Source organism: Zootoca vivipara, chromosome 14 (assembly GCF_965207765.1).
Source record: "Zootoca vivipara chromosome 14, rZooViv2.hap1.1, whole genome shotgun sequence".
NCBI classification, from domain to species: Eukaryota; Metazoa; Chordata; class Lepidosauria; order Squamata; family Lacertidae; genus Zootoca; species Zootoca vivipara.
The window spans coordinates 46,262,089-46,286,049 of NC_142597.1; the positions used below are offsets into that span (position 1 = coordinate 46,262,089).

At 53.2% G+C, this 23,961-nt stretch overlaps 1 protein-coding gene across 1 annotated transcript in view; it reads right to left on the reverse strand.

Moving 5' to 3' along the window:
* Window positions 1–23,556, reverse strand: part of DPH1 (diphthamide biosynthesis 1) — a 47,478-nt gene extending 23,922 nt beyond the window's left edge. Inside the window, exons 1-6 of the mRNA XM_035139843.3 lie at window positions 23,461–23,556; window positions 17,377–17,529; window positions 14,294–14,357; window positions 6,944–7,065; window positions 4,224–4,378; window positions 1,229–1,350 (exon numbers count right to left, since the gene is read on the reverse strand). Coding sequence (XP_034995734.3) covers window positions 1,229–1,350; window positions 4,224–4,378; window positions 6,944–7,065; window positions 14,294–14,357; window positions 17,377–17,529; window positions 23,461–23,527 — 683 coding nt within the window. The 5' untranslated portion in view covers window positions 23,528–23,556. The remainder of the gene's footprint in view (window positions 1–1,228; window positions 1,351–4,223; window positions 4,379–6,943; window positions 7,066–14,293; window positions 14,358–17,376; window positions 17,530–23,460) is intronic.
* Window positions 23,557–23,961: the final 405 nt, after the last annotated feature.

The window sequence follows — 23,961 nt, forward strand, 5'->3', positions numbered from 1 at the left end:
TGACCCCCACCCATAGGACATTACCGCCACTAGCCAAGCTTTGGGCAGAGGCATTCCTGAAGCTCCCAACCCAAAGGTCAAGGGCGAGGAACTCTGCGTCTGCACAGAGGCCCCCTTCTCCTTCGACCCTTCAGCTCGGAGTTAAGTCGGGGCAGGAAACCTGAGCCCTCGATCCTGTGAGGGACAGGGGATATCGCGAAGTCCCTCCCCTCCTGAGTTCAAGCCCATCCCCGAGCACAGGGGAAAGCAGAGGGAGCTCCGATTCCAGTGAGGAAGCAGGAAGTCATGTCCGAGGCTCAGGCAAGGTAGCGGAGCCAGGGTCCCAGGTGGGACAGGAAGGGGCGAATAAGGGCGGGAGACCCATCCCCCCAACTCCGGAATTACGCAGAAAGAGGAGGGGAAAGAGGATGGGTCTGCCAAAGCTTTTGTGTTGGAGAAAGACGCGCCAAAAGCCATTCGGAGGTTCTGCAACGTAATGACCCCATCGTTCCGTGTAAATAGCAATGACTTCAGCACTGTAAATACGCAGCACCAATAAAAGAATAAAATGCAGAGCTGCGTAGCGTCGTTACTCTGAAGTAGTCTGCTCCGGCCACTGTGACAGATCCCATTAGGGATGCTGTGGGAGGCGGATCAATTCCTCCGGATGAACTACCCCACATGATTTCTGGGTCCTGCAAGATTCTGCAGAGCACAAAAACGGAAGAACCCGCAAGATTGATCTCTTGAATTACGGCACGAAAACTGCGTGGAACTTTGCCATTGCGCCGAAATAGCCCGTAACGTCTGAGTCACGAAAGGAAAAGAACCCGTGAGAGGTTTTTGGTCAGCTGACAACCAGCAAGACTCGCTTCCCTGTACCAGAAAAGGGACGGAAGTACTTCCTGAGGAATAGGAAGTCTTTGAGCACTCAGATACGGCTAGGCTCACCCGCATAACTGAGAGACAGCTCAAGGCTGACTTTCTGCATTTGTGTGTGACTTTTTGCTGAGCATTATTTGCAGTCTGTAAAATGTGATCTGTGATACCATTGATCTTGCCAAACCATAGATACATGCATCTTCCTCTGGCCCAGATGCAACGCAACATGTCTCTCCTGCATCAGCCTCTGCAACCCTCCAGCGATTTGACTTCCGCCCCGAAGGCACCCTGCTCCGCTGTCTCCCAACACATCTATCTAGCCAAGAGCCCCAATCCCAAGCACGGCCCACGCGAGGGTCTTACTCACACAATGGCATCCGTGGCCTGGGCCAGGCGGGGGGCTGTGCATCCCAGCAGCTCCCCGGGCGAGAGAGGCTTGCACTGTGGGGTGCAGATGGAATAGTCAGCTTGGAGCGCCTGCCGGGCAGCCTGTCAAGGGGACGGGGGGGGGGGAAGGAGGATGCAGAACAAAAACAGGGGCTGAGATTAATAACGGTTGTTTTCACCGTTGTTATTATATCTACACCCCAACTTAAGGAGTTTCGCAATATAAAATCCACACACCAAACCTCCTATCAATGCAGAGATATTGTCAAAGGAAGAGACCTTAAATTATTATCTCGGCAGCTCAAATAGTTGCTTGTGACTCAACAGAAAACAGCCCAAAATCTGACACTGGACGATTGGTACCACTAGTTTCGGAACAGAGCGATAAATAGGGGAAATGATGCATAATTTGAGATTTGGGCGAGGACTAGAGCCTCCCGGCACCTTTTCTACGGCTCGTCCTTCCGTTCGTACAAATGCAGCAGAAACATCCTTTTCAAGGCGACCCTCATCCCAAGGCTGCCAAATTTGGAAGCGGACTGGATCATCAGATAAATGCTGGCATTCTTTACTTGGCCTTCCTTATTTTAAAGGGACCCCTGACCATTAGGTCCAGTCGTGACCGACTCTGGGGTTGCGCGCTCATCTCGCATTATTGGCCGAGGGAGCCGGCGTACAGCTTCCAGGTCATGTGGCCAGCATGACAAAGCCACTTCTGGCAAACCAGAGCAGCACATGGAAACGCCGTTTACCTTCCCGCTGTTTATCTACTTGCATTTTGACGTGCTTTCGAACTGCTAGGTTGGCAGGAGCTGGGACCGAGCGATGGGAGCTCACCCCGTCACAGGGATTTGAACCGCCGACCTTCTGATCAGCAAGCCCTAGGCTCAGTGGTTTAACCACAGCGCCACCTGGGTCCCTCTCCTTATTTTAACCCACCTGCAATTGTACACATTCTCCGTGCCTGTTTTATGGCTTTGTTCTCCATCATTGCCCGTTGTCCTAACCGTTCTCTCCGTTTTATATACATTATAAAATCAAAAGAAAAGGGACTTCACCGGGAACACACACACCCCAAACACATGAAAAAACCCTAAAATTACTTTTGAGAACTCCAGTTTCCCCAAAGCTGGGTCCACGGCCGTCTGCCTGACCGAGAAAGAGAGGTGCTCTGGAGGCTCAGAACCACCCTGGATGGGAGCTGGGCGCACAACTGTCACGTTGTGTGATGAGGAGGGCTTCCCCCTCCCCAACCCCCCCCCCAATGGCACCCCTGGGAACCGAGCTGGGCCACGTGGGGCTTGGCAAGGCATCAATTAAAAGGGCAGGAGCTGCGCCTGCCTCCTTAACGCTCCAATGCTGCCGTGTTCAGGCGGCTCCCGCGCCCGGCGCCCATCCATCTCTGCCCACCCAGGCACTCCGCAGGCCCTGCTGGGACCCCTCCCTGCCTGCCACCCGCTTTGTGATGCTCGCTCGGGCTGTCTTGGGTGACAGTAACAGAGTGGCTGCCAAACGGGGATGTGGTGAGAGAAGCGGCAGACAGGAGCTCAGACAGCCATCCCGGGATGTTACGAGAGCTCGCCGGTTCAGCCAGTTAAAAGCGGGTTTCGGGGAAAGCAGGGAGGAGAATAAGATGAATGTCGTTGGATGGGACCCCCCAGGGTCATCCAGTCCAGCCCCCTGAGGTGGCTCTTTAGGGTCTCCACAAAAGATAGGCGGTCCCCCTGTACCCTGAAATTCTAGCACCAAACAAGGCAGGTGACACACAGAGCTATCTTCAAATATCTGAAGAGAGATGGAGCAAGGCTGGTTTCTGCCGCTCTGCGAGGACCTGAACCAATGGAGTCAAATCACAAGAACGGAGAGTCCGACTCAACATCAGGAAGAACTTCCTGACAGCCAGAGCCACTCGAGAGTGGTCTCCCTCGGGAGGTGGTGGCCTCTCCTTCCTTGGAGGTTTTTAAGCAGATATTGGATGGCCATCTGTCAGGGATGCTTTAGCAAAGATCCCTGCATTGCAGCGGGTTGGACTAGATGACCTTTGGGTACCATCCTATGATTCCACGATCTAGTGGTGCAGCAGCAACCCTCTTAGAATCATGGAATCGTAGAGTTGGAAGAGACCACAAGGGCCATCCAGTCCAACCCCCTGCCAAGCAGGAAACACCACCAAAGCATTCTTGACATATGGCTGTCAAGCCTCTGCTTAAAGACCTCCAAAGAAGGAGACTCCACCACACTCCTGGGCAGCAAATTCCACTGCCAAACAGCTCTTACTGTCAGGAAGTTCTTCCTAATGTTTAGGTGGAATCTTCTTTCTTGAAGTTTGAATCCATTGCTCCGTGTCCGCTTCTCTGGAGCAGCAGAAAACAATCTTTCTCCCTCCTCCATATGACATCCTTTCATATATTTGAACATGGCTATCATATCACCCCTTAACCTTCTCTTCTCCAGGCTAAACATACCCAGCTCCCTAAGCCGTTCCTCATAAGGCATCGTTTCCAGGCCTTTGACCATTTTGGTTGCCCTCTTCTGGACATGTTCCAGCTTGTCAGTATCCTTCTTGAACTGTGGTGCCCAGAACTGGACACAGTACTCCAGGTGAGGTCTGACCAGAGCAGAATACAGTGGTACTATTACTCCCCTTGATCTAGATGCTATACTCCTATTGATGCAGCCCAGAATTGCATTGGCTTTTTTAGCTGCTGCATCACACTGCTCTTCCCCTTGTGATTCCCAGTAACTGGTGTTTGGGGACATCCTCCCTCCAAGAGTGCTGACACAGCCTAGCCCTGGTGGCTAGAAGCCACTGATATCCTCACTCTCCTCCATGAACTAAGAGGAGTCCACCTTTAATGCCATCACTGGCTCCTGCAGAGGAGAGTTCCGCAGTTTAACAATACGCTGTCTGAAGAAGGAGATGCACACGAGACTCCCAACGCACACAATGTTGCGATTTATTTCCCTATTCTTACCTGCAGCGCCGAGACAAACTGGACGGTGCTGACGAGGGCCAGCGTGGCCCCCGCAGGGAAGTTGAAGCGCAGGGTCTCCACAAAGTGTGCCGTGTCAATCTTGATGTCCACAAAGACATAGAGCATCTTCACTCCCTGCGTGGAGTCAATGGGAACTGGAGGGAGAGGGGAGAGAACAGGACAGGGTGTTTTTTTGGGGGGGGGGCACCAGGGAGAGAAGCATGCTGACTTCATCCAATAGATTTCAGGTCTTGTCCCATTAAGATAAATATTCTTACTCAGCAGCAAACCCCACCAACCCAAGGTGGGATGATCCCACACGGCCACGATTGCAACATGCACAAACGCTGGATGAAGAAAGTGGCAAAGTGTGGCTTCCCTTCTGCCCAGTCCCAGGAAAGTGAAAAAGACAACTACTCTACCTCCATCAAGTTTCTAGTCCATATGAGGTGCAGGGAGAGCCAAGCAGAGCAGAAAAGTAGCTCTGGCTACCCAGCCACCGCTGCAAAGAGCACATCCACACAGATGCTGACTTTGGCTCCTTTGCAGGTTGAAACGCAAGGCAGAAATGGATAAGAATGAAGAATGCGATTCCTGTGTTTCAGGGGGCTGGGCTAGATGACCCTTGGGGTCCCTCTACAATTCTATGATTCCGTGAGTCGCTGGCATAAAAACAGCAGATTGCCAAGAGAGGCGACTCCCCACGACTCTTCCACACCTTCCAAGAAGAGACAGATTCTCCTCCCCAAACTGTGCACCACACAAAGGGATTTCATTCTGGAAGGAGCACCTCCCATCGCTCCTCTGCGTGAGTGGCTGTTCTGCGACAGAAAGCCATTTCCGCCCCTGTCCTTGCAGCAGGTGTGACTTCATCACCCAATCCTCCCTCCCAACATGGCAGAGTTGCTGAAAGACCTCCAAGGAGGGAGAGTCCACCACCTCCTGAGGGAGTCGGCTCCACTGTCTCTACATACAAAATCCCCTAGAACTTTTTTTTGGGGGGGGGGTTCCATCCTGGCCCCCCTCTTAGCCAAAGGAATGGGAGCCCACTCACAAATTTAAACACAGAGACACAAGCCATGCCAAAGCTGTGCCTCCACCTGTCCGGTATTCTTTATCTGCACTTCCTGCATTCGAGGGGGTAGGGCTAGATGACCCCTGGGGGTCCCTTCCAACTCTGCAATTTGCCAAGGAGGCTTTTCTGAGCAGCGGTTTGGGTGCTGCTTCGCTTTGGATGGCTTTTCAATCTCACTGCCAGAGAGAGAGAGAGAGAGAGAGAGAGAGAGAGAGACGGACGGCATGCAGTGTCAATTATACCTCTCCTAAACGGAACTCAGAACTCGCTTGCCGCACGTCTGCCTGCCCGCAACAGCCCTGCGGTGCTGGGGCTCTGGAAAGGGGGAGGGGTTGTATTCCCAGCCCCCCATCCTGCCTGCTAACTGTAAGCAGCTCCCAAAGGCTGCCCCAAGGGACGCAGGCTGCCCTTTAGGTGTACCACTTGGCAAGGGTGGGGTGTCCCCCCCCCCAGCTTGCCCTACTCCTCTTGGTGCATTGAAAAATCGTGGTTGGGGGGGCGGAGAGGGAGGTGTATGTGTGTGCAGAATACAGGCTGCTCCTCCTTCTGCGAAGGCCGTCCCTGACCTGGAAAAGTGGCAGAGGGTTGCTTGGGCGGGGGGGGGGGGGAGGAGGAGAGAGAAGCCAGGAAAAGCGGGCATAAAATAGGTACGAGAAATTCCTCCCCACTTCAAATCCGCCTGTGCCAGGGGGTCTGACAGCCTCCTCCTCACCCACCCGCTTCTCCCCACCCCTCCAATGATCTCCCCCTCCCCACTCCATCACTGTGACCCCCCCAGCGCACACACACCCAGCAACAGCCCTAGCAACAATGCCAAAAAATCAGAGAGATGGGCCAGAGGGAGGAGAGAGGATGAAGGCTCAGGGAAGCTCCACCCCCCTCCCTCCGGGGTGATAATTCTGCAGATCCACCTTAAAAGCTAACATGGCCTCTTTTCTCCCTTTCTATCTCTCCCTCTCCCTCTCTCTCCCTCCCCCTTTCCTTTCCTTTCCCTGTTATTTTGAGCCGGATTCCATCCTGGGCGGACTTCAAAGTTAGCAGCATCTGGGACAGCGCTGCAGTTGCCATAGCAACAGCATCCAGAGAACCGTTTCCGCCTAGGGAGATGCAAGGCAGTGGCGGCAGCCAGCCCTCTTTTCGGGTTTCCTGGCCTCCCCCTCCCCCATCCAGCCAAGCCTTCCTCCTCTTCCTCCTCCAGTGCAGCAGAGCCCCCCCCCCCCACCCTACCCCAAAATACTCTCCGTGGGGCAAAGCGGGGCCACAGCCCGTTCCTCAGAAGCTCCCGGAATCAAGGACGCTGTGAAGCAAAAGGAGAAACCGGAGAGGAAAGGATGCAGGCAGGGCAGAAATAATCCTGCCCCGAGATTCCAGAGCTCCCTTTATGTTCAAAGGCTGCCTTTCCTCCAAGGAGCTCAAGGGGGCGCCCAAGGACCTCCTGCCCACCACTCCCTGGTTTGTCCTCACTGCAACCCTGCGAGGAAGGCCAGGCAGAAAGAAAGAAAGAGAGAGAGAGAGAGAGGCTGTGACCCACCCAGCAAACTACAAGGCTGAGTGGAGATGCCCTCTTTAACTGCCACACCACGACTAGACCTCTAATTCCCGAGCGGAGAGGCTGGCCCAGGCCTGGCCCTTGTCTCCTTCGTACCCAGGCAGCTGTGGCCGTAGTGGACCAGGAAGTCGGCTCCCAGCGCCCGGGCGGTGAAGTCGTCCACGCAGCAGGCCCCGTAGGTCACATCGCCCATCACCACGGCCTCGGCCTCTGTGAACCTGTGAGAGAGGAGAGGAGAGGAGAGGAGAGGAGAGGAGAAGAGGTGGGCTGAGGAAAGAGGGAGCCGCTCTGCCCCGCTTCCCAGCTTTGGGGCCCACCCAGGTGCTGCTGGACCGGGGAAGACCCAAATGAATCCCCACATGCTCAAGCCAGTCGCCATCTTCTGGCCTCAGTTCTCCCAGATGGGAAATGGGAACAGGCACATCTGGACAACCACAGAAGAGTCTATGACCCATCCGGCCCAGTATTCTGACAGGGGCCAAGCAAATGCCCCGAATGCGAAATCCGCAAGCAGGGTGTAAGCACAAGAGGTCCTTCTCCGCCTGCGGTTTCGGCATAAATGGTCTCCGCCCACACAGGCAGAGCGTCGCCATCCTGGCTAGTCGCCCATCGATAGGCGTTTCCTCCTTCATGAGTTTACCCAACCCCCTTCCACAGCCATCCAGGTTGGTAGCCATCATTGTGTCTCCTGTGGGAGTGAGTTCCACAGGTTAACTCTGTGCTGCGTGAAGAAGCCTTTTGATCTATCATGAATCTTCCATCGGTCAGCTTTGCCAGATGCCCACGAGGGGAGGCAACCCCACCCTCTCCCTCCACCAGCTGGGAGACCCCCGGCAGGCTGCCCCCCTCCCTCCGCTGCCCCAGCAGCCAGGCCAGTTCGGAGATGTCAACATGATTAAACCGGAGTGTGCTAATCCGCCTCCTCAATTGGGGAAAGCTGTTTGCAATTCAGGGGATTAGGAGCTCATCAAAAAATGAGGCTGCGCTTCTCGGAGGCAGAAGATGCAGGAGGGAGGGAGAAGCAGGAAAGGCAGGCAGAAGACCCACACCCACAGCCGGCCCCACAGCACCAGAAAGGGGGCAGCCCCACGCAGAGAAAAAGCCCAGGACGAGAAGGCGCAGCCTTGCTCTGGCTAGAACAGGGACTGCATCCTGCACAGGAGATCTCTCTCCCCTGGACGGAGCAGGAGAATCGGCAGCAGGAGCCGGCCACTTGGAGGGGCTGACGCTGTGGGGCAGGATGTTTCCCACCTCGGCACTCTCCCGCGTGACGACTGGTCTTCCCATTCCACAGACGGGGAAGACTGAGGCCAAGGAAACGCGGCAACAAGGCAGCGGCAGAGATGGGGCGCGAAGTCGCAGGGAGAGTTTTAAGGGGCTAAAATGATCATCGGAGGCAATCCCACATTGCTTGTGGGAACACTGGTGGCCTAGGGGGACCGAGAGAGCTTCCAGTCGCTTAGGTTTCCTAAACGGAACCTCCATGGGCAGAGCCAGTCTACCTTAGCATGTGGGAGAGCAAGAGCAGGAGAACGCTGCTGGTCTCAGGTCCTGCTTGCAGTGGGTTCGCTTTGGGGACACCTGGTCGGCCACAGAGGGACTTCTTCATGCAGCGCACGGATAACCTGTGGAACTCCCTCCCACCGGAGGCAGCGATGTCCACCCACCTAGTTGGCTCGAAAAAAAATCCATGGAGCAGGAGGAAGGAGGAGAGGGCTTCCAGGTCCTGCTGATGGCTTCCCACTGGGGCATCTGGCTGACCAGGGTGGGGTCTGGTGGGCCCCACTTTGGCCCAATCCAGCTGCGGCCAGCTGCTCTTCTGATGCCCCTCGCCACCTTCACCCAGCACAAAATCTCCGATTATCTGGGCGCTGCAGAGGAAGGAAGCCAGCTGGATGCATCAACGCTGCACGCGAGGGCGCCGAGGCCCTGATCCTCCTGCCCCTTGCAAGATTATTCTGATAACCAGGCCGCTGCCCCTCTGCACCCGCCAAGGCAGGCAGCACCCGGCAGGCCAGGGACTCCCCCGTTGGCGGCGGCTGCAGCTGCCAGTGCTCCCCCCGCCCCTGCGGAGAGGACGCCTCGCGGTTCAACTCCACCGGTTCTTCTCCCGTCAAAATGTCACACGATAAACAGATCATTAACTCTGATTGGAGAAGGCCGCAGGGCACTACAGTATTCTGCTAACAGCCTCCCTCCTTCCTTCCTTTCTGCCTTCCTTCCCAGGGCGAAAGGCAGGCAGCAGTAGCAGCAGCAAAGGGGGGGGGAAGGGGCTGCGGAGAGGGGGGCAGAAGTGCTGCGTTTGGGGCTGTGGTGGGGATGCAATGAGGACTAGCACCTGGGAGAGTTCAAATCCCCCCCCACTCAGCCTTTGTGAAGCTCACCTGGCCTCGCGCAGCCTGATCTACCTTGCAGGGTTGTTGTGGGGATCAGGTTTGCAGGGAAGAACCCTGCCTGCCACGTTGGGAAAAACAGTGGGATCTAAATGCAATTGATGATAATAATCAATTGCAGGGAGAGGTGTGTAATCTGCTGCGGGGGGGGGCAGGGTGAGGTCTTTAAGTTCTGCTGCAGCTCAGGCAGAGACTGTGGGGTGTTGTGTGTTGGTGGGGGGGGGGCTGACAGACAAAGCAGGAGAGAGATTTGGCGGCTGGGCCATGCAGGTGCCAGACTCCACCTGCGAGAAGACTGCAAATTTGTAAAGCCGAAAATAGCAGCCGCCTTCAAGCCGCCGCGGCAGCAGCAGCAGGGCCCTGGCTGGGCCGCCTGGGAAGCCGAACTCTGCAGCCCCGCCTGAGATCTATGCAAATCCAGCAGGACGGCATTTGCATGCGCCCCTGGCCCTTCATTTCCTCGTGAGGAGGGGGAGCAAAGGAAGGAAGCAAGAGAGAAGAACGGCTGCTGCGCCCTCAGCCCCGGAGGTGTGGCCAAACCCGCCTCCGATCCCACACCTTCGGCCAGCAGTTGCCCTTCCTGCGACCGCCTAGAGTGATGCAGCAGCTCAAAAAGCCAATGCAATTCTGGGCTGCATCAATAGGAGTGTATAGCATCTAGATCAAGGGAAGTAATAGTACCACTGTATTCTGCTCTGGTCAGACCTCACCTGCAATACTGTGTCCAGTTCTGGGCACCACAGTTCAAGAAGGATACGGACAAGCTGGAACGTGTCCAGAAGAGGGCAACCAAAATGGTCAAAGGCCTGGAAACGATGCCTTATGAGGAACGGCTTAGGGAGCTGGGTATGTTTAGCCTGGAGAAGAGACGGTTAAGGGGTGATATGATAGCCATGTTCAAATATATAAAAGGATGTCATATAGAGGAGGGAGAAAGGTTGTTTTCTGCTGCTCCGGAGAAGCGGACACGGAGCAATGGATTCAAACTACATGAAAGAAGATTCCACCTAAACATTAGGAAGAACTTCCTGACAGTAAGAGCTGTTCGACAGTGGAATTTGCTGCCAAGGAGTGTGGTGGAGTCTCCTTCTTTGGAGGTCTTTAAGCAGAGGCTTGACAGGCGTATGTCAAGAATGCTTTGATGGTGTTTCCTGCTTGGCAGGGGGTTAGACTGGATGGCCCTTGTGGTCTCTTCCAACTCTAGGATTCTATGATTCTAGAGGGAGACTCCCTTGCTGCTTCTTGGAATCGCAGAATTCTGCGGTTTAAAGGGACCCCCGAGGGTCATCCAGTCCAGCGCAGGAGCCGCTGCTCAGGAAGCCTCCGCAGAGCCCAGTTCCTGCCAGAGAGTTGCTCGCTGTGAAGACAGGAGACGGGGCCCTTCTGATTATGAAACCTCCCAGTTCAGGGGCAGTCTATCTCGATTCCTGTTCTCCGAGGGGTATTTGGCCCCTGTGAGATCAGGACGACTGGACTCAATAGGCCGCTGGCCTGATCCAGCAGGCTTATGCCTTTATGGAGGGAGGGAGAGGTGAGAACGGCTCCCAGCCCCCCCAATGCCAACTCCGTGGGCACCTTGGCATGCGAGAGGCGCATCTCTGCCTCCTTTGAGCCTCCTTATCTCCCCGTCCTGGTTTGTTCTGCGAGTGGAGAGAGAGGGCTTTAAAGTTTCTGCCAGAGAGGCTCCTTTCATGCCCAACATCTCTGCCAAGACCGGAGATTTGGGCATGCCGCACCGTTCCTGGCGAGTTGGCCTGCCGCATTCTGCTTAACTCTCGCCACAGAGGGACCCCGCCCTCCCCAGCAGCCAGTTCCAAGGGCGACATATCCGGGAAAGAGAGAGAGAGTACCCGTCCCAACGAAGCACCACGTTCGAATCCTGCGTTGGTTGAGTCACAGGATGACAGGCTGGGAGGAATCACACACACCCCAACCTCCGCCCCCACCCACCCTGCAAGGTGGGCAGCTCAGTCGAGCTGAGAAGATCTGAGTGGGCGGCACCCGCCCCACCATGACCCCCCCCTCCTTCCACACACCCACACGTCCTCCCCCTCCCCCTTATGGCCTCCTGAATATTTCACTCAGAGTAATCTCTGGAAGAGAGGTTTCATATGAAAGGCATGAGAAGCCCAGGAGGGGATTTGGGGAGGGGGGGGGTGAGAGATACAGTAGAGAGAAAATGCAGCCCCCAGGATGCCCCCTTGCAGGGTTGACCTGGAAAGCAGGTTGCAGGAGGGGGCTAAGAATGGCTACTAGCCGGGATGGTGGTTCTGCTCTGCCGCCAAAAGGCCAGGGATGCTTTTGGGTACCAGTGGATGGAAACCGCAGGAGGGGAGGGGGCTCTGGTGCCCCTGCTTGTGGGCTTCCCATTGAGGCATCTGGTTGGCCACGGGGAGGGGAAACAGGAGGCTGGATTAGATCCAGCTGCCAGGCTCTTTTGATGGTCTCAAGAGGGAGGAGGGGAAGAGAACAGAGGTTTGTGGCTTGCTGCTTGGACTTTTTCCTCATTTAAGAGCGGCAATGAGGGGCATTTAAAAGGACCTATGCCACCCCCTTTTGCAATCTCTGGGAAACAGAAAGGTTGGGTCAAGGGAATCATGCGGGCAAAACCTGGCAGGCGCCCTGAGGTTTCTGCATCCAGACCAGCAGAAGCCACGCCTGGGCAGAGCAACCAGGTTGTCCCATCCAGATGTTCCAAACTGCAACTCCCATCAGCCCCCATCTTCCTGACAGTAAGAGCTGTTCAACAGTGGAATTTGCTGCCAAGGAGTGTGGTGGAGTCTCCTTCTTTGGAGGTCTTTAAGCAGAGGCTTGACAGCCATATGTCAAGAATGCCTTGATGGTGTTTCCTGCTTGGCAGGGGGTTGGACTGGATGGCCCTTGGGGTCTCTTCCAACTCTAGGATTCTATGCAGTCCAGAATGACCAAAGGGCGCCAGGTCGACAAAGGCTGGCTGCGAGCAAGAGGCTTGATGGCCACAAGAAGGGGATCCTGGGGGTGGATGCAACCATCTCCCCTTCCTGGTCCCTGGGTGGTAGAGTGCCTTTAAAGCTGGAGGTTCCACCAAGGCACGTTGCTGCAGATAAGGCCTCTCTCTTCTAGGAGAAGGGAAGCAGCCCTGAGCAAAGCGCAGGAGCAGCGGCATTGACAAGAGAGCAGCCCCCTGAGTGGGGCAATTTGGCCCTGCAATGTGCCCCCCCAGCCCCCTTCTTCTTCTTCTTCTTCTTTTCCTTCCTCCTCCTCCTCCTCTGCCTGCAGCACTAAGGATCAGAGGCAGCTGCTGGCAGGGAAAGTCATGCTTCAGGTTTCATTCAGATAAAAGGATCGCCATAATCAGCTGCCTTTGAAGTCGGAGACATGAAAGCGGCCCCATGCTGGGAGGGAGGCCAGCTCCCTTAAAGGGCCAGCAGCACACCAGCTGGGGACTGGCTGCAGCTGCGGCAGGAGGAGGAAAGGAAAAGGGACCTGGCACCCCCCCCTCCTTAAAACAAGACCAGCCGCTGCATTGGGCCAAAGGGGGAAGCAGACACTGAGCAATGGATTCAAACTCCAAGAAAGAAGATTCCACCTAAACATTAGGAAGAACTTCCTGACAGTAAGAGCTGCTCGGCAGGGGAATTTGCTGCCAAGGAGTGTGGTGGAGTCTCCTTCTTTGGAGGTCTTTAAGCAGAGGCTTGACAGGCATATGTCAAGAATGCTTTGATGGTGTTTCCTGCTTGGCAGGGGGTTGGACTGGATGGCCCTTGTGGTCTCTTCCAACTCTATGATTCTATGATTCCATCTAGTCCAGCCTCCTGTCCTCACCAGGGCCCCTAAGGGACCCCCCTGAGCAGGACATGGAGGTAACAATGACTCTCCCGCCCCCCAAACCCCAAAGAGCTGCTGCCAGCCAGTGCAGACAGCACTGAGCAAGATGGGGCAATGACCACCCCAGCCTCCTCCATTCCTGTTCAAGCCAGCCCCACATTTAGAATAAGGAGGACCAGAGCACTGGTTGGATGGGTCAGTGGCAGAGCCCCTGCTTTGCATGCCAAGCCCCCAGGTTCAATCCTGGAGAGCCGCTGCTGCCGGCCTGTGCGGACAATACTGTGCTAGATGGGCAAATGGCCTGACTCAGCAGAAGGCATTTTTCTCTACGTTCCTTTTGAAATGGACAATTTATTCAGGCCAGGTTTGTTTTGGGGGTAAGACAGAAAGTTATCTGAAAGAAGCTATCCTACAGTGGTCGATCCGGCTTCCTTTGGCCCATCACGCCAGGCCACCCCTTGTGGCACCTGCAAGGGGGGGGCAGCCTGGCCACAGTCCTGCTCCCTGGTCTGGCCATGGGGGCCCCTCCAGACAACCCCCCTCCAGCTCGTGAGGCCACCCAGCAAAGGTGCCAGGGAGATGAAGGAGGGCTGAATTTTCAAACGAATATATAGATATTTATTGGCCGGCCTGCAAAGGAATCTCTGATGCCCTGAGGCTCTGCAAACAGGGGCCAGATCCTGCCAGGTGTGACCCTCAAACCAGCCAGGCCAGGTGCAGAGGTGGCCACCTGTAGAAAGGGACCTGGCACTTGCAGTCGGGCCACTGGCTCATCTAGCTCAGTACGGCCTGCACTGGCTGGCAGCAGCAGCAGCTTTCCAGGGCCTTTCCCTAAAAAGGACATTTCTAGTCCCTCGCAGAAAGGGCTGGTCTAAGCAGCAGCAGCGGAAGATGCTTTCTACTCAGCTAGATTGTGGCTCAGTGCTGTCTGCACTGACTGGCAGCCACGGCTCTCTGCTGTTTCAGACCTCCCTGGAGATGCAGCCCAGGGGCTGAGCCTGGGACCTTCTGCATGCAAAGCAGCTGTTCTCTCCCCACTGAGCTTGCCACTTGCAAGAATCTCTCTCCCTCCTGTGCCCACGGATTACTCCGAGCAAACCATTTATACCGGGATGCAATATTCCTGCCCCCTCCCACTCACGCCAAGCGCACCCTCTCAGGGGCCAGCCCACCCATTCACCCTCCGCCCTGCTCTCAATCCCCGCCAGGGGCCAGTCCATGTTTGACCTCTTTCTCCCCTACTCACCTCTCAATGATGTCTGCCAGGGTGCAGGCGAACATGAGGAGACCTTCGGGCATCTGCAGCGCCACTGAGAGAAAGAAGGAAGGGACACATGTCACAGAGGGCCTAATTCACATCCCCAGGAAGATCATTTCCTCCTCCCTCCTCATCCATTTTCCTTTTGTGCTGCGTCTTCTCATATTGCAACCCTGACGGGGCAGCGACTATCTTCTGCACGTGCGATTTCGAAGCAGTTCCGTGGGCCTTTTTCCAGCCGAACAGCAGGATAAAAATATTCTCAAAGCTGGGGGCCTTGGACCTCCACATTTCCGGCCAAATTCTCACCTCACACCCCTGCACAGAAGACTGGAAGGGGGCTTCTGAGCAACTAGAGAGGAGGCAGTGCCCCTTCTCCCCCAGACCCATCACGGCACACCAGGGTGAGGTGGAACAACCTCTGAGCATGCCTTGAGCCCAACCCAGGAACGCTCCCTTTGCAGGGTCCTTGCACGAAGCATTATGGGATGGCTGCATCTGCAATGCCGGTGGCTGAAACTGGCCTGGCTGCCACTAAGGTGGGAAGAGGACCAGGAGTCAAGGGGCTACTCCAGCTGGACAAGACCTTTCAACCCAAGGCGGCGTGGCCGAGCGGTTAGAGCGCTGGGCTAGAACCTAGAAAAGACCAGGGTTCAAATACCCTCTTGGCCATGAAGCTCACTGCCTCTCAACCTAGCCTACCGCACAGGGTTGCTGTGAGGATGGAATGGGCAGAAGTATGTAGGTCACCTTGAGCTCCTTGGGAGAAAAAGTTGGGATAGAAATGCAGGAGAATTAATATTCTCTGAATTTTCTATTCATTCGCAGGCAGAGAAGATGCAGCTGCATCAGGCCCAAGAGGGGCCCAACTGGTATCAATCCATTGCGGATTGTGGCCTCTCCTCCTCCATGAATCTGCCCAGTCCTCTTTCGAGTTGCTGGCTGTTGCCACCTCCTGTGGAGGCGAGTTCCACAGATTAACCACACGCTGCCGGAAGAAGCCCTTCCTTTCGTCTGCCCTGAGCCTTCCATCCCCGCTCCCCATCTCTCCCAACATGGGGCCCGCTTGGCGGAGAGGCCTGGCTAGCTGCCCCCAGAGGCCCCTCCCCACTCCCTCTCCCCCCCCCCACCGCCACGCAAGCAGAGGCCTGGCTCCGCAGCCCCGCCTGGCAGAGCTCCCAGGCCCGTTGGCAGCCGACGCTGCCTTGTCCGATCCCATTATCGCCCTGACGCGGAGGCTGAGCATCGGGCCGACGTGACTCTTGCTTGGGCAATGGCTGCACGCAGCCGGCTCGTCTTGGCACGGATGGTACCAGTCAGCAGCCGCTGTGCCAGCTCCCCCAAGCCCCCCCCCCCGGCAGCCGCCACACACACAAGCCAAGGTCTGCCACCCTGCCCCCCCCCTCTCCAGAAACAGGGCTTCCCCACAAGGATGTACAGCCCCAGAGAGGCGGCTGCACGGCTGTGGGAAGGTAAGAGCATCAAGAGCCTGGCTGCAGGATCAGGCCAGAGGGGTCCCATCCAGTCCGGCCTTCCCCCTTCAAGGCTCTCAGCTCTCCTCTCAGTCTCCCAGAGCTACTACCCCCAGAGTGGTTCAACAGGGAACCCTGGGAACTGTAGTTGCGTGCAAGGAAGGGGGGTCTCTTAACACCTCGGCCCCCTGAGCAAACTACAGCTCCCATGACTCTCTGGGGGAAGCCGCGGCTGTCTTACAAGCAACATCAGAATGCTTTGGCGTCGATGTGGCCTGGGGGACGGGGTCCAAAGAATCCTGGGAGATGCAGTTTGTCAAGGGTGCCGAGAGTTCTTAGGAGACGCCCCCAGTGTGGCCCAGAGAGCTGCAATTCCCGAGTTCCCTGCGAAGGGGGATTTAGGAGAAACTACAAGAAAGAAAATTCCACCTAAACATTAGGAAGAACTTCCTGACAGTAAGAGCTGTTCGGCAGTGGAATTTGCTGCCAAGGAGTGTGGTGGAGTCTCCTTCTTTGGAGGTCTTTAAGCAGAGGCTTGACAGGCATATGTCAAGAATGCTTTGATGGTGTTTCCTGCTCGGCAGGGGGTTGGACTGGATGGCCCTTGTGGTCTCTTCCAACTCTATGATTCTATGATTCTAGGAATTGTAGCTCCGAGAGGACAGAGGGCTCTTCCATCCATCATCTCTCAGCACCCTGAACAAAACTACAGCTCCCAGGAATATAATGGAACTGTCTGAACTGACCGGGAGACTCCGGGATCGGAGCGAAGAAGCAGCGGAAGAAGATTGGAAGAAATTTAAAACTTATTTAAAGAATAAGGGTATAGTAGATAAGGAATAAAAGGAAGTGAGGGAGATAAATTAGAGGTTGTAGATAATACAATGGTAAGAGAAAAGTATAGTTAGAAGTGGATAAATTTATTAAGAAGTAAGATATAGGTAGAATATAAAAGGATAAGATGTACAAGATAGAAAAATAAGGAAATATTAAAGTTATAGGTAGAATATATATAAGATTTAGACTTTACTACAGAGGTGAGGTTAAGAATCGCAGAAGGAGAGGGAAAAAGGAAGCCATTAGATTGGAAATAAGTCCTATAAGTTAGAATTTTTGTTTTTTCTTGTTTTTTATATTTTTTGCATTTTTGTATTTTTTGTATTTTGTATTTTATTTTTGTTTTGCTTGTTGTGGGTGTGTATTTTTTTGGGGTATGTTTTGTTGTTTGAAAATCCTTAATAAATATATAAATAACTACATATAACTACATATAAATATAAACTACAGCTCCCAGAAGCCTTTGGGGGGGAGCATCGTAGTGCTTTAACTGCCCGAGTTGGCTCTGCCCATCGTTGACTCTGGCTCTGCCCACCCCCCCCAAGGCTCCCTGCCTCCTGCTTCACCAGCCGCCGTGGGCTCAGAGGGTGATGGTCTCTTGGGCCCAAACCTCTCCAGCGGCCCAAATCAAACTGGAGCCTTGAGCTCAGCCAAGGAAGGAGAGCAGGAGACGACTGCACAGGGGGTTGTTCTAGATGACCCTTGGGGGTCCCCTTCCAACTCCATAGTTTTGCCATCTCCCCACCCGGCCAAGACACTCACCCCGCTTTGCCTGAGCCTGTCGGATCCGCCACACCGTCTTGTGGACCTCAAAGTTGTAGTTGCTGGGGAGGGACGCCACGGCTGCCTGGAGCTCAGGGTCCGAGAGGATCTCCTGGGGGATTTGGTGAGCCACCCGGCGGGGGCCCCGGCGAGCTGCAGGATGAGGAGGGGAGAATGAGCAGCCAGGTCGGGATTGAGGAACCACCATGGCCTCCCTGCTTCCTCCCCTCAGGCTGGGTGGAAGCGAGGGAAAGGCACTCTGCACATGATAAAAAAATTCCTTCAGTAGCACCTTAAAGACCAACTAAGTTTTTATTTTGGTATGAGCTTTCGTGTGCATGCACACTTCTTCAGATACACTAGAAACAGAAGTGTCAGACCCTTATATATATACAGAGGGTGGTGGGGGGTGGGTGGGAATGGGTGATGGGCTGATGGGAGTGGTAAACCTGTAGATGGCTGTTAACGACTGCTGATGACTGCAATTAGTCCTGTGGGGGGAAAGCAAGGGCTGAGGCACTAAAGAAAGCTTGATCATGCATAATGAGATAAGAATCCGATGTCTTTATTCATCCCAGGTGGCTCCATGGTTTTAAGCTTGGTAATGAGTTCCAATTCAGCAACTTCTCTTTCCAGTCTGTTCCTGAAATTTCTCTGTAATAAAACAGCTGCTTTGAGATCTTGTATAGAATGTCCTGGGAGATTGAAGTGTTCTCCTACTGGTTTCTCTGTCTTATGGTTCTTGATGTCAGATTTATGTCCATTTATCCTTTGGCGTAGGGTTTGGCCTGTTTGTCCAATATAGAGAGCTGAAGGGCACTCTGCACATGGTTAGAGGTCCCCTGCCTGCTTCACACGTCCCAGGGCTGAGAGAAAGAGCCCAGGGGGGTGACCAGAGGGCCAGAGCAGCTCTTTCTCCATCAGGTCAAGGGGACATCAGGCAGGGCAGAAAGGCAGCCATCTCCTCACCCCCAGCCATTCTTCATGGATTTTTATTTTGTTCATCTAAGAAAAATTGTATTCTGCTTGACTGTAATAAGTCCTCTATGCAGTTGTTGCCTCTAAGCTGCTATTCAGAGGCCGACTGGCCCTGAAGCAGCGCTAGAAATCCAAATATATAATCTAGTCGCCAAATGACACCTTAAACCTAGGCTGCAGTTGCCACAATTGAATTTCTAGGTGTCATTTTTTCCCCTTTTTTGTGATGGAGTTTCATTATCATCATTACTACTTTCATTTCTATAAGGCTTTAGAGTTTAAAGAACAAATCTCAGAGTGGTTTACAGCACATTAAAACATCGAACATTCAAACGAGATGAATTTTAACAAGGAGAAATGTAAAGTACTACACTTGGGCAAAAAAAATTGAAAGGCACAAATACAGGATGGGAGACACCTGGCTTGAGAGCAGTACATGTGAAAAGGATCTAGGATAGGCATCCCCAAACTGTGGCCCTCCAGATGTTTTGGCCTACAACTCCCATGATCCCTCGCTAACAGGACCAGTGGTCAGGGATGATGGGAATTGTAGTCCAAAACATCTGGAGGGCCGAAGTTCAGGGATGCCTGATCTAGGAGTCTTGGTAGACCACAAACTTGACATGTGTCAACAGTGTGATGCAACAGCTAAAAAAGCCAATGCAATTCTGGGCTGCATCAATAGGAGTATAGCATCTAGATCAAGGGAAGTAATAGTACCACTGTATTCTGCTCTGGTCAGACCTCACCTGGAATACTGTGTCCAGTTCTGGGCACCACAGTTCAAGAAGGATACTGACAAGCTGGAAGGTGTCCAGAGGAGGGCAACCAAAATGGTCAAAGGCCTGGAAACGATACCTTATGAGGAACAGCTTAGGGAGCTGGGTATGTTTAGCCTGGAGAAGAGAAGGTTAAGGGGTGATATGATAGCCATGTTCAAATATATAAAAGGATGTCAAATAGAGGAGGAAGTAAGGTTGTTTTCTGCTGCTCCAGAGAAGCGGACACGGAGCAATGGATTCAAGCTACAAGAAAGAAGATTCCACCTCAACATTAGGAAGAACTTCCTGACAGTAAGAGCTGTTCGGCAGTGGAATTTGCTACCAAGGAGTGTGGTGGAGTCTCCTTCTTTGGAGGTCTTTAAGCAGAGGCTTGACAGGCATATGTCTAGAATGCTTTGATGGTGTTTCCTGCTTGGCAGGGGGTTGGACTGGATGGCCCTTGTAGTTTCTTCCAACTCTATGATTCAAACAAAACGAATCCAAGCTTCAAGGAAAATCTTCCGGATCGTTCTCTGAGTGGCAATTTTGCCTTCCCCAGTCGCCAACTGGGCATCCAGAAATCTCCACGTGGTCAGAACTGGACCTGCGCCAGCCTCAAATACGCTTGGCAGTGAGCTAATTTCTAGCACTGCCCTGAATCTGTAGGTTCTCTTAATCCACCACACCAGAGAGCCAGAATTGTAAAGTTGGAGTGGAGACCCCTAAGAGTCATCTAGTCCCACCTCCTGCAATGCAGGAATCACAGCGAAAGAATCCTTGACAGACGGCCATCCAACCTCTGCTGAAAAGCCTCCAAGGAAGGAGAGTCCGCTACCTTCCACCTTCCAAGGGAAGGGGCAAATTTAGTCAATAAGATCCAGGAGGGAGAAACTCTGGCAAGTTTAGGGGAAAGTGAAAGATTAAGGGAAAGCACCTCTCCCCTAGGACAGGGAGCAGAGGAAAGATCTTCTTCCTGAACACACACACACACACACACACACACACACACACACTGCTAGTATTTTGGGCAGATGAGGCAAGAGGGCCAGTTGGGGAAGTAGGGTGAAATCTGAGTCACCTTTTAGCAGGGCGCTTGGCACCCTCCCACGGTGGCAGGGTGGGGTAGATGGAGCTGCCCCGAAAGGGCTGGTGGGCATCGATTGCTTCAGCTGAATGCCAACGTCAGAAAGGGCGATCTGCTATTCTTCCCCCCAAAAGACGCCCCCTCTTTTTAACACAAACGCCATCCTGTGAATCAGCTAAGCGACAAGAGTTCCCGGAGAACACAACTTGGAAAAGAGTTATTTGGGATGGGAGGGGTGGAGAGGTGACAGAAAGTAGTTTGAGGGGGGCGTTTTATGCTCCTGCGTGAAGGCGCCCCCCCTGCTCCCCCCAAAACACACCCTAATAGGCGGTGGCTACTGTCGGAAGGAGCAGAGCGAAAATGAATCACCGGAGGTCTTGCCTACTCACCAGGGAGAGGCAAGTGAACCGGAAGAGGAGCACACATTGCAGGGTCCGAGGCGGAAGGGCGTGGTTCTCTCCAAGAGCAGCTGCTTGGCATGCAGAAAGTTCAATCCCCAATAGAATCTCAAGGCTCTTGGAGAGTCACTGCCAATCAACATATGATGCTGAACTTGTGGGGCCAGTGGCCTGACTCGGGAGAAGGCAGCTTCTGACCTTCCTTTTTTCAATCAGAACAATGAGGACTAGAACCTTGCTTTATTTTTCGGGGACTAGCCGTAGCTCACTAGGGAAGTGTGTGTTTGCATGCAGAAAGTTCCAGGCTCAGTCTCCAACAAACGGATGTAAGGAGAGCCCTGGTGGATCAGGCCCAAGGATCAGGCCCACCTAGTCCAGCCTCCTGTTCTCCCAGCGGCCAATGGGAAACCTGCAAGCAGGTCTTGAGCACAAGAGCCCTTCTCCCTCCTGTGGTCTCCAGCAACTGGGATTCAAAAGCATTGCATCTGGGAGCAGGATGCTGCAAGGAGCTTTTGAGGGCCTCACCCTGCAAGGCAATGGCTTTTTGGTTCTTAATTTGGGACCAGGGCCATTGGGGACCAGCAGCGCTTTTAATTTGAGAAGCAGGAAGGAGCATGCACAAGCGTAATCTCTCTCTTTCTTGTCTCCCCATATTGTCCTCACAGCAACCCTGCAAGGAAGGCCAGCCTGAGAGGTCCCTCAGGAAGCACCACAGCCAAGCTGGTTCCTCTCAGCGGTGAGAGTCCAGCCCTCCAAAGTCTTTATTAAATACCACAGGGAAGGTGTTCTAATATTAACTATTTTCTCCATTGCAGAGGACACATTTTGTGAGGTCACACACCCCAAATTCAGCTGCTGGGTTTGGATGGCAGCCTGTCAGGGATTCTTTCGCTTTGGCTGTGATTCCTGCATTGCATGGGGTTGGACTAGACCAGGCATCCCAAAATTCGGCCCTCCAGATGTTTTGGACTACAATTCCCATCTTCCCCAACCACTGGTCCCGTTAGCTAGGGATCATGGGAATTGTAGGCCAAAACATCTGGAGGACCAGATTGGATAACACTGGGAAATACGGACTTACTAGATTTGGAAGGATACGACAACAGAGCTGGTTGGCATTCATATCTATGGTATGATAAGAAAAAAACACATAAAGGGTTTATGAACCATGTGATAAGAAGATCCTTGTTTGAAGTATGGGAAAGAAATAAATTGCTGTTAGAGACTAAGACCCCATGGTGGATTTCACCAGTGGAGGTATTTACAGTAAAAAAGGTTAATATGGAAGGGGAGAGACCGACATATGAAGAAATTTTAAGGAAATCTGAACAAGGATGGAAATTGAAACCTTATGAAGAAATTAAAGATTCCCTGACTAGCTGGTTGCAATACCACCAAATAAATGACATATTTTCAAAAGACAAAAAGATAGGGTTTGAGGATAAAAGGTCCAAATTTCAAACAGAGTTGCTAGAAGGCAGAACAAAACTACTGTCTAAAATGTATGATTTGTTGCTAGAATGGTATACAAAAGATGAATTGACAAAAGAGGTGATGATAAAATGGGCAAAAGATTTTGGGCATAATATTGAATATGATGCGTGGTTGAAATTATGGAACTAAACATTAAAATTTACTGCATGTACCGCCTTGAAAGAGAATGTTTGGAAGATGATATATAGATGGTATTTAACTCCAGTAAAACTATCTAAAATGTATAGAATGAGTAATAGAATGTGCTGGAAATGTAAGGAGAAGGAAGGAGACTTTTATCATTTTGGGAAATGATATATAATGAACTGAAGAAGATTTTTAAATATACCTTTCCCAAAAAACCTGAAGCATTCTTGTTAGGAATGATAGGTCAAGAGATTAGTAAAGAGGACAATGTATTATTTTTGTATGCAACAACCGCGGCTAGGACATTATTAGCCCAAAAATGGAAGACCCAGGACTTACCGACGATTGGAGAGTGGCAGACAAAAATGATGGACTATGCAGAATTAGCGAGACTGACTAGCAGGATCCGGAACCAGGGGGAAACAAGGTTCCTAAGAGATTGGAGTAAATTTGTGGACTATATGGAAAAGAACTGTAGAAGTTTAAAAACACTTGCAGGACTGAAATAAATCCGGCGAATTGACTTTAAAGGGAAGATATAAAGGAACTGCGGGATAAGATCTGATTAGAAAACCTATTGAGGGGAGGGAGGGAAGTCAAGCTCGGCGGAGCATGGTTAATAGAAGATTGTGAGAAGGGTAAAAAGAGCAATGTATGGTATTGTGTTATTTTGAATGTTTGTTTGTTTTTGTTTAATGTCTTTAAATGTGTTCTAATTGGAAAATTTAATAAATTGTTATATATTTTTAAAAAAACATCTGGAGGGCGCAGTTTGGGGATGCCTGGACTAGACGGCCCTTGAGTGTCCCTTCCAACTTTACAATTTAAATTTGATGAAATCTGCAGCGAGGCTGAGACGGACCTCAGCACCCCGCTGGATCGGATCAGAGGAGCACCTACCTCCTCCCCACAGCGGCCGATCACAAAGGTCTCACTCGGGGATGCCCACGCCCCCTGCACCGTCGCTCTTCCTTCCGCTCAACAGCTGATATTCAGGGGTAGACTACCACGGGCCAAGGGGGCTCTACGGGTGGCTTTTCTCCTCCCGACTCCCTCCTGCAAGGACCACCCAGGGGGGAAAGCCCCCCCCCATATTGCCACCTCCAGATTTTTGTGAAGAGGTGGGGCAGATAGAACATAAGAACAAAAGGAAATAAGAACGAGAAATAACGGCAGAGCCCCCCCCCCTCCACGCCTCCTGCGCGTGCCCGCTGCGCCCGCTCCGGGGCGACTCCGAATTCACCTGGCGCGGCCGGATCCGGAGTGGGACCTTTCGCCTCCCTCGCTCCTCCCGCTGCTGCATCCGCCATGGCTGCAAAACCCACGTGGAGCCCAGAAAGGCAGCGCCAGTGGAGCGCCGGTCGCGCGAGCCAGGCAGGAGCGAGCCGCCCCCGAGCGCATCGATGGGGAGCGAAGAAAGGCGGCGGCCGCGCCCGACCCCCAGTTTGTGGGGCTCCAGGGAGGCCTTTGGCGTGTGTGCCGGGGCTCAGCCGGCCCCAGCACCTGTTTCACGTGGCTCCTCGTTATTACTCTTAGCATTTGTGGCATCGTAGATCAGAATGCAGCGAGAAAAGGCGACGAGGGTGCCCTTGAGCGCGTGCAGAGTGCACAGAAACTACAGGCTTCGCGAGTGAGCGGAGCTTCAAAATCAGAGGGCGAAATTTCGAAATAGGCCGTCCTAAGCTCCGGAACCTTTGTCAGGAAACTGAGGGTGTTTTGCCACAAAAATGCCATTTGCAAAGAG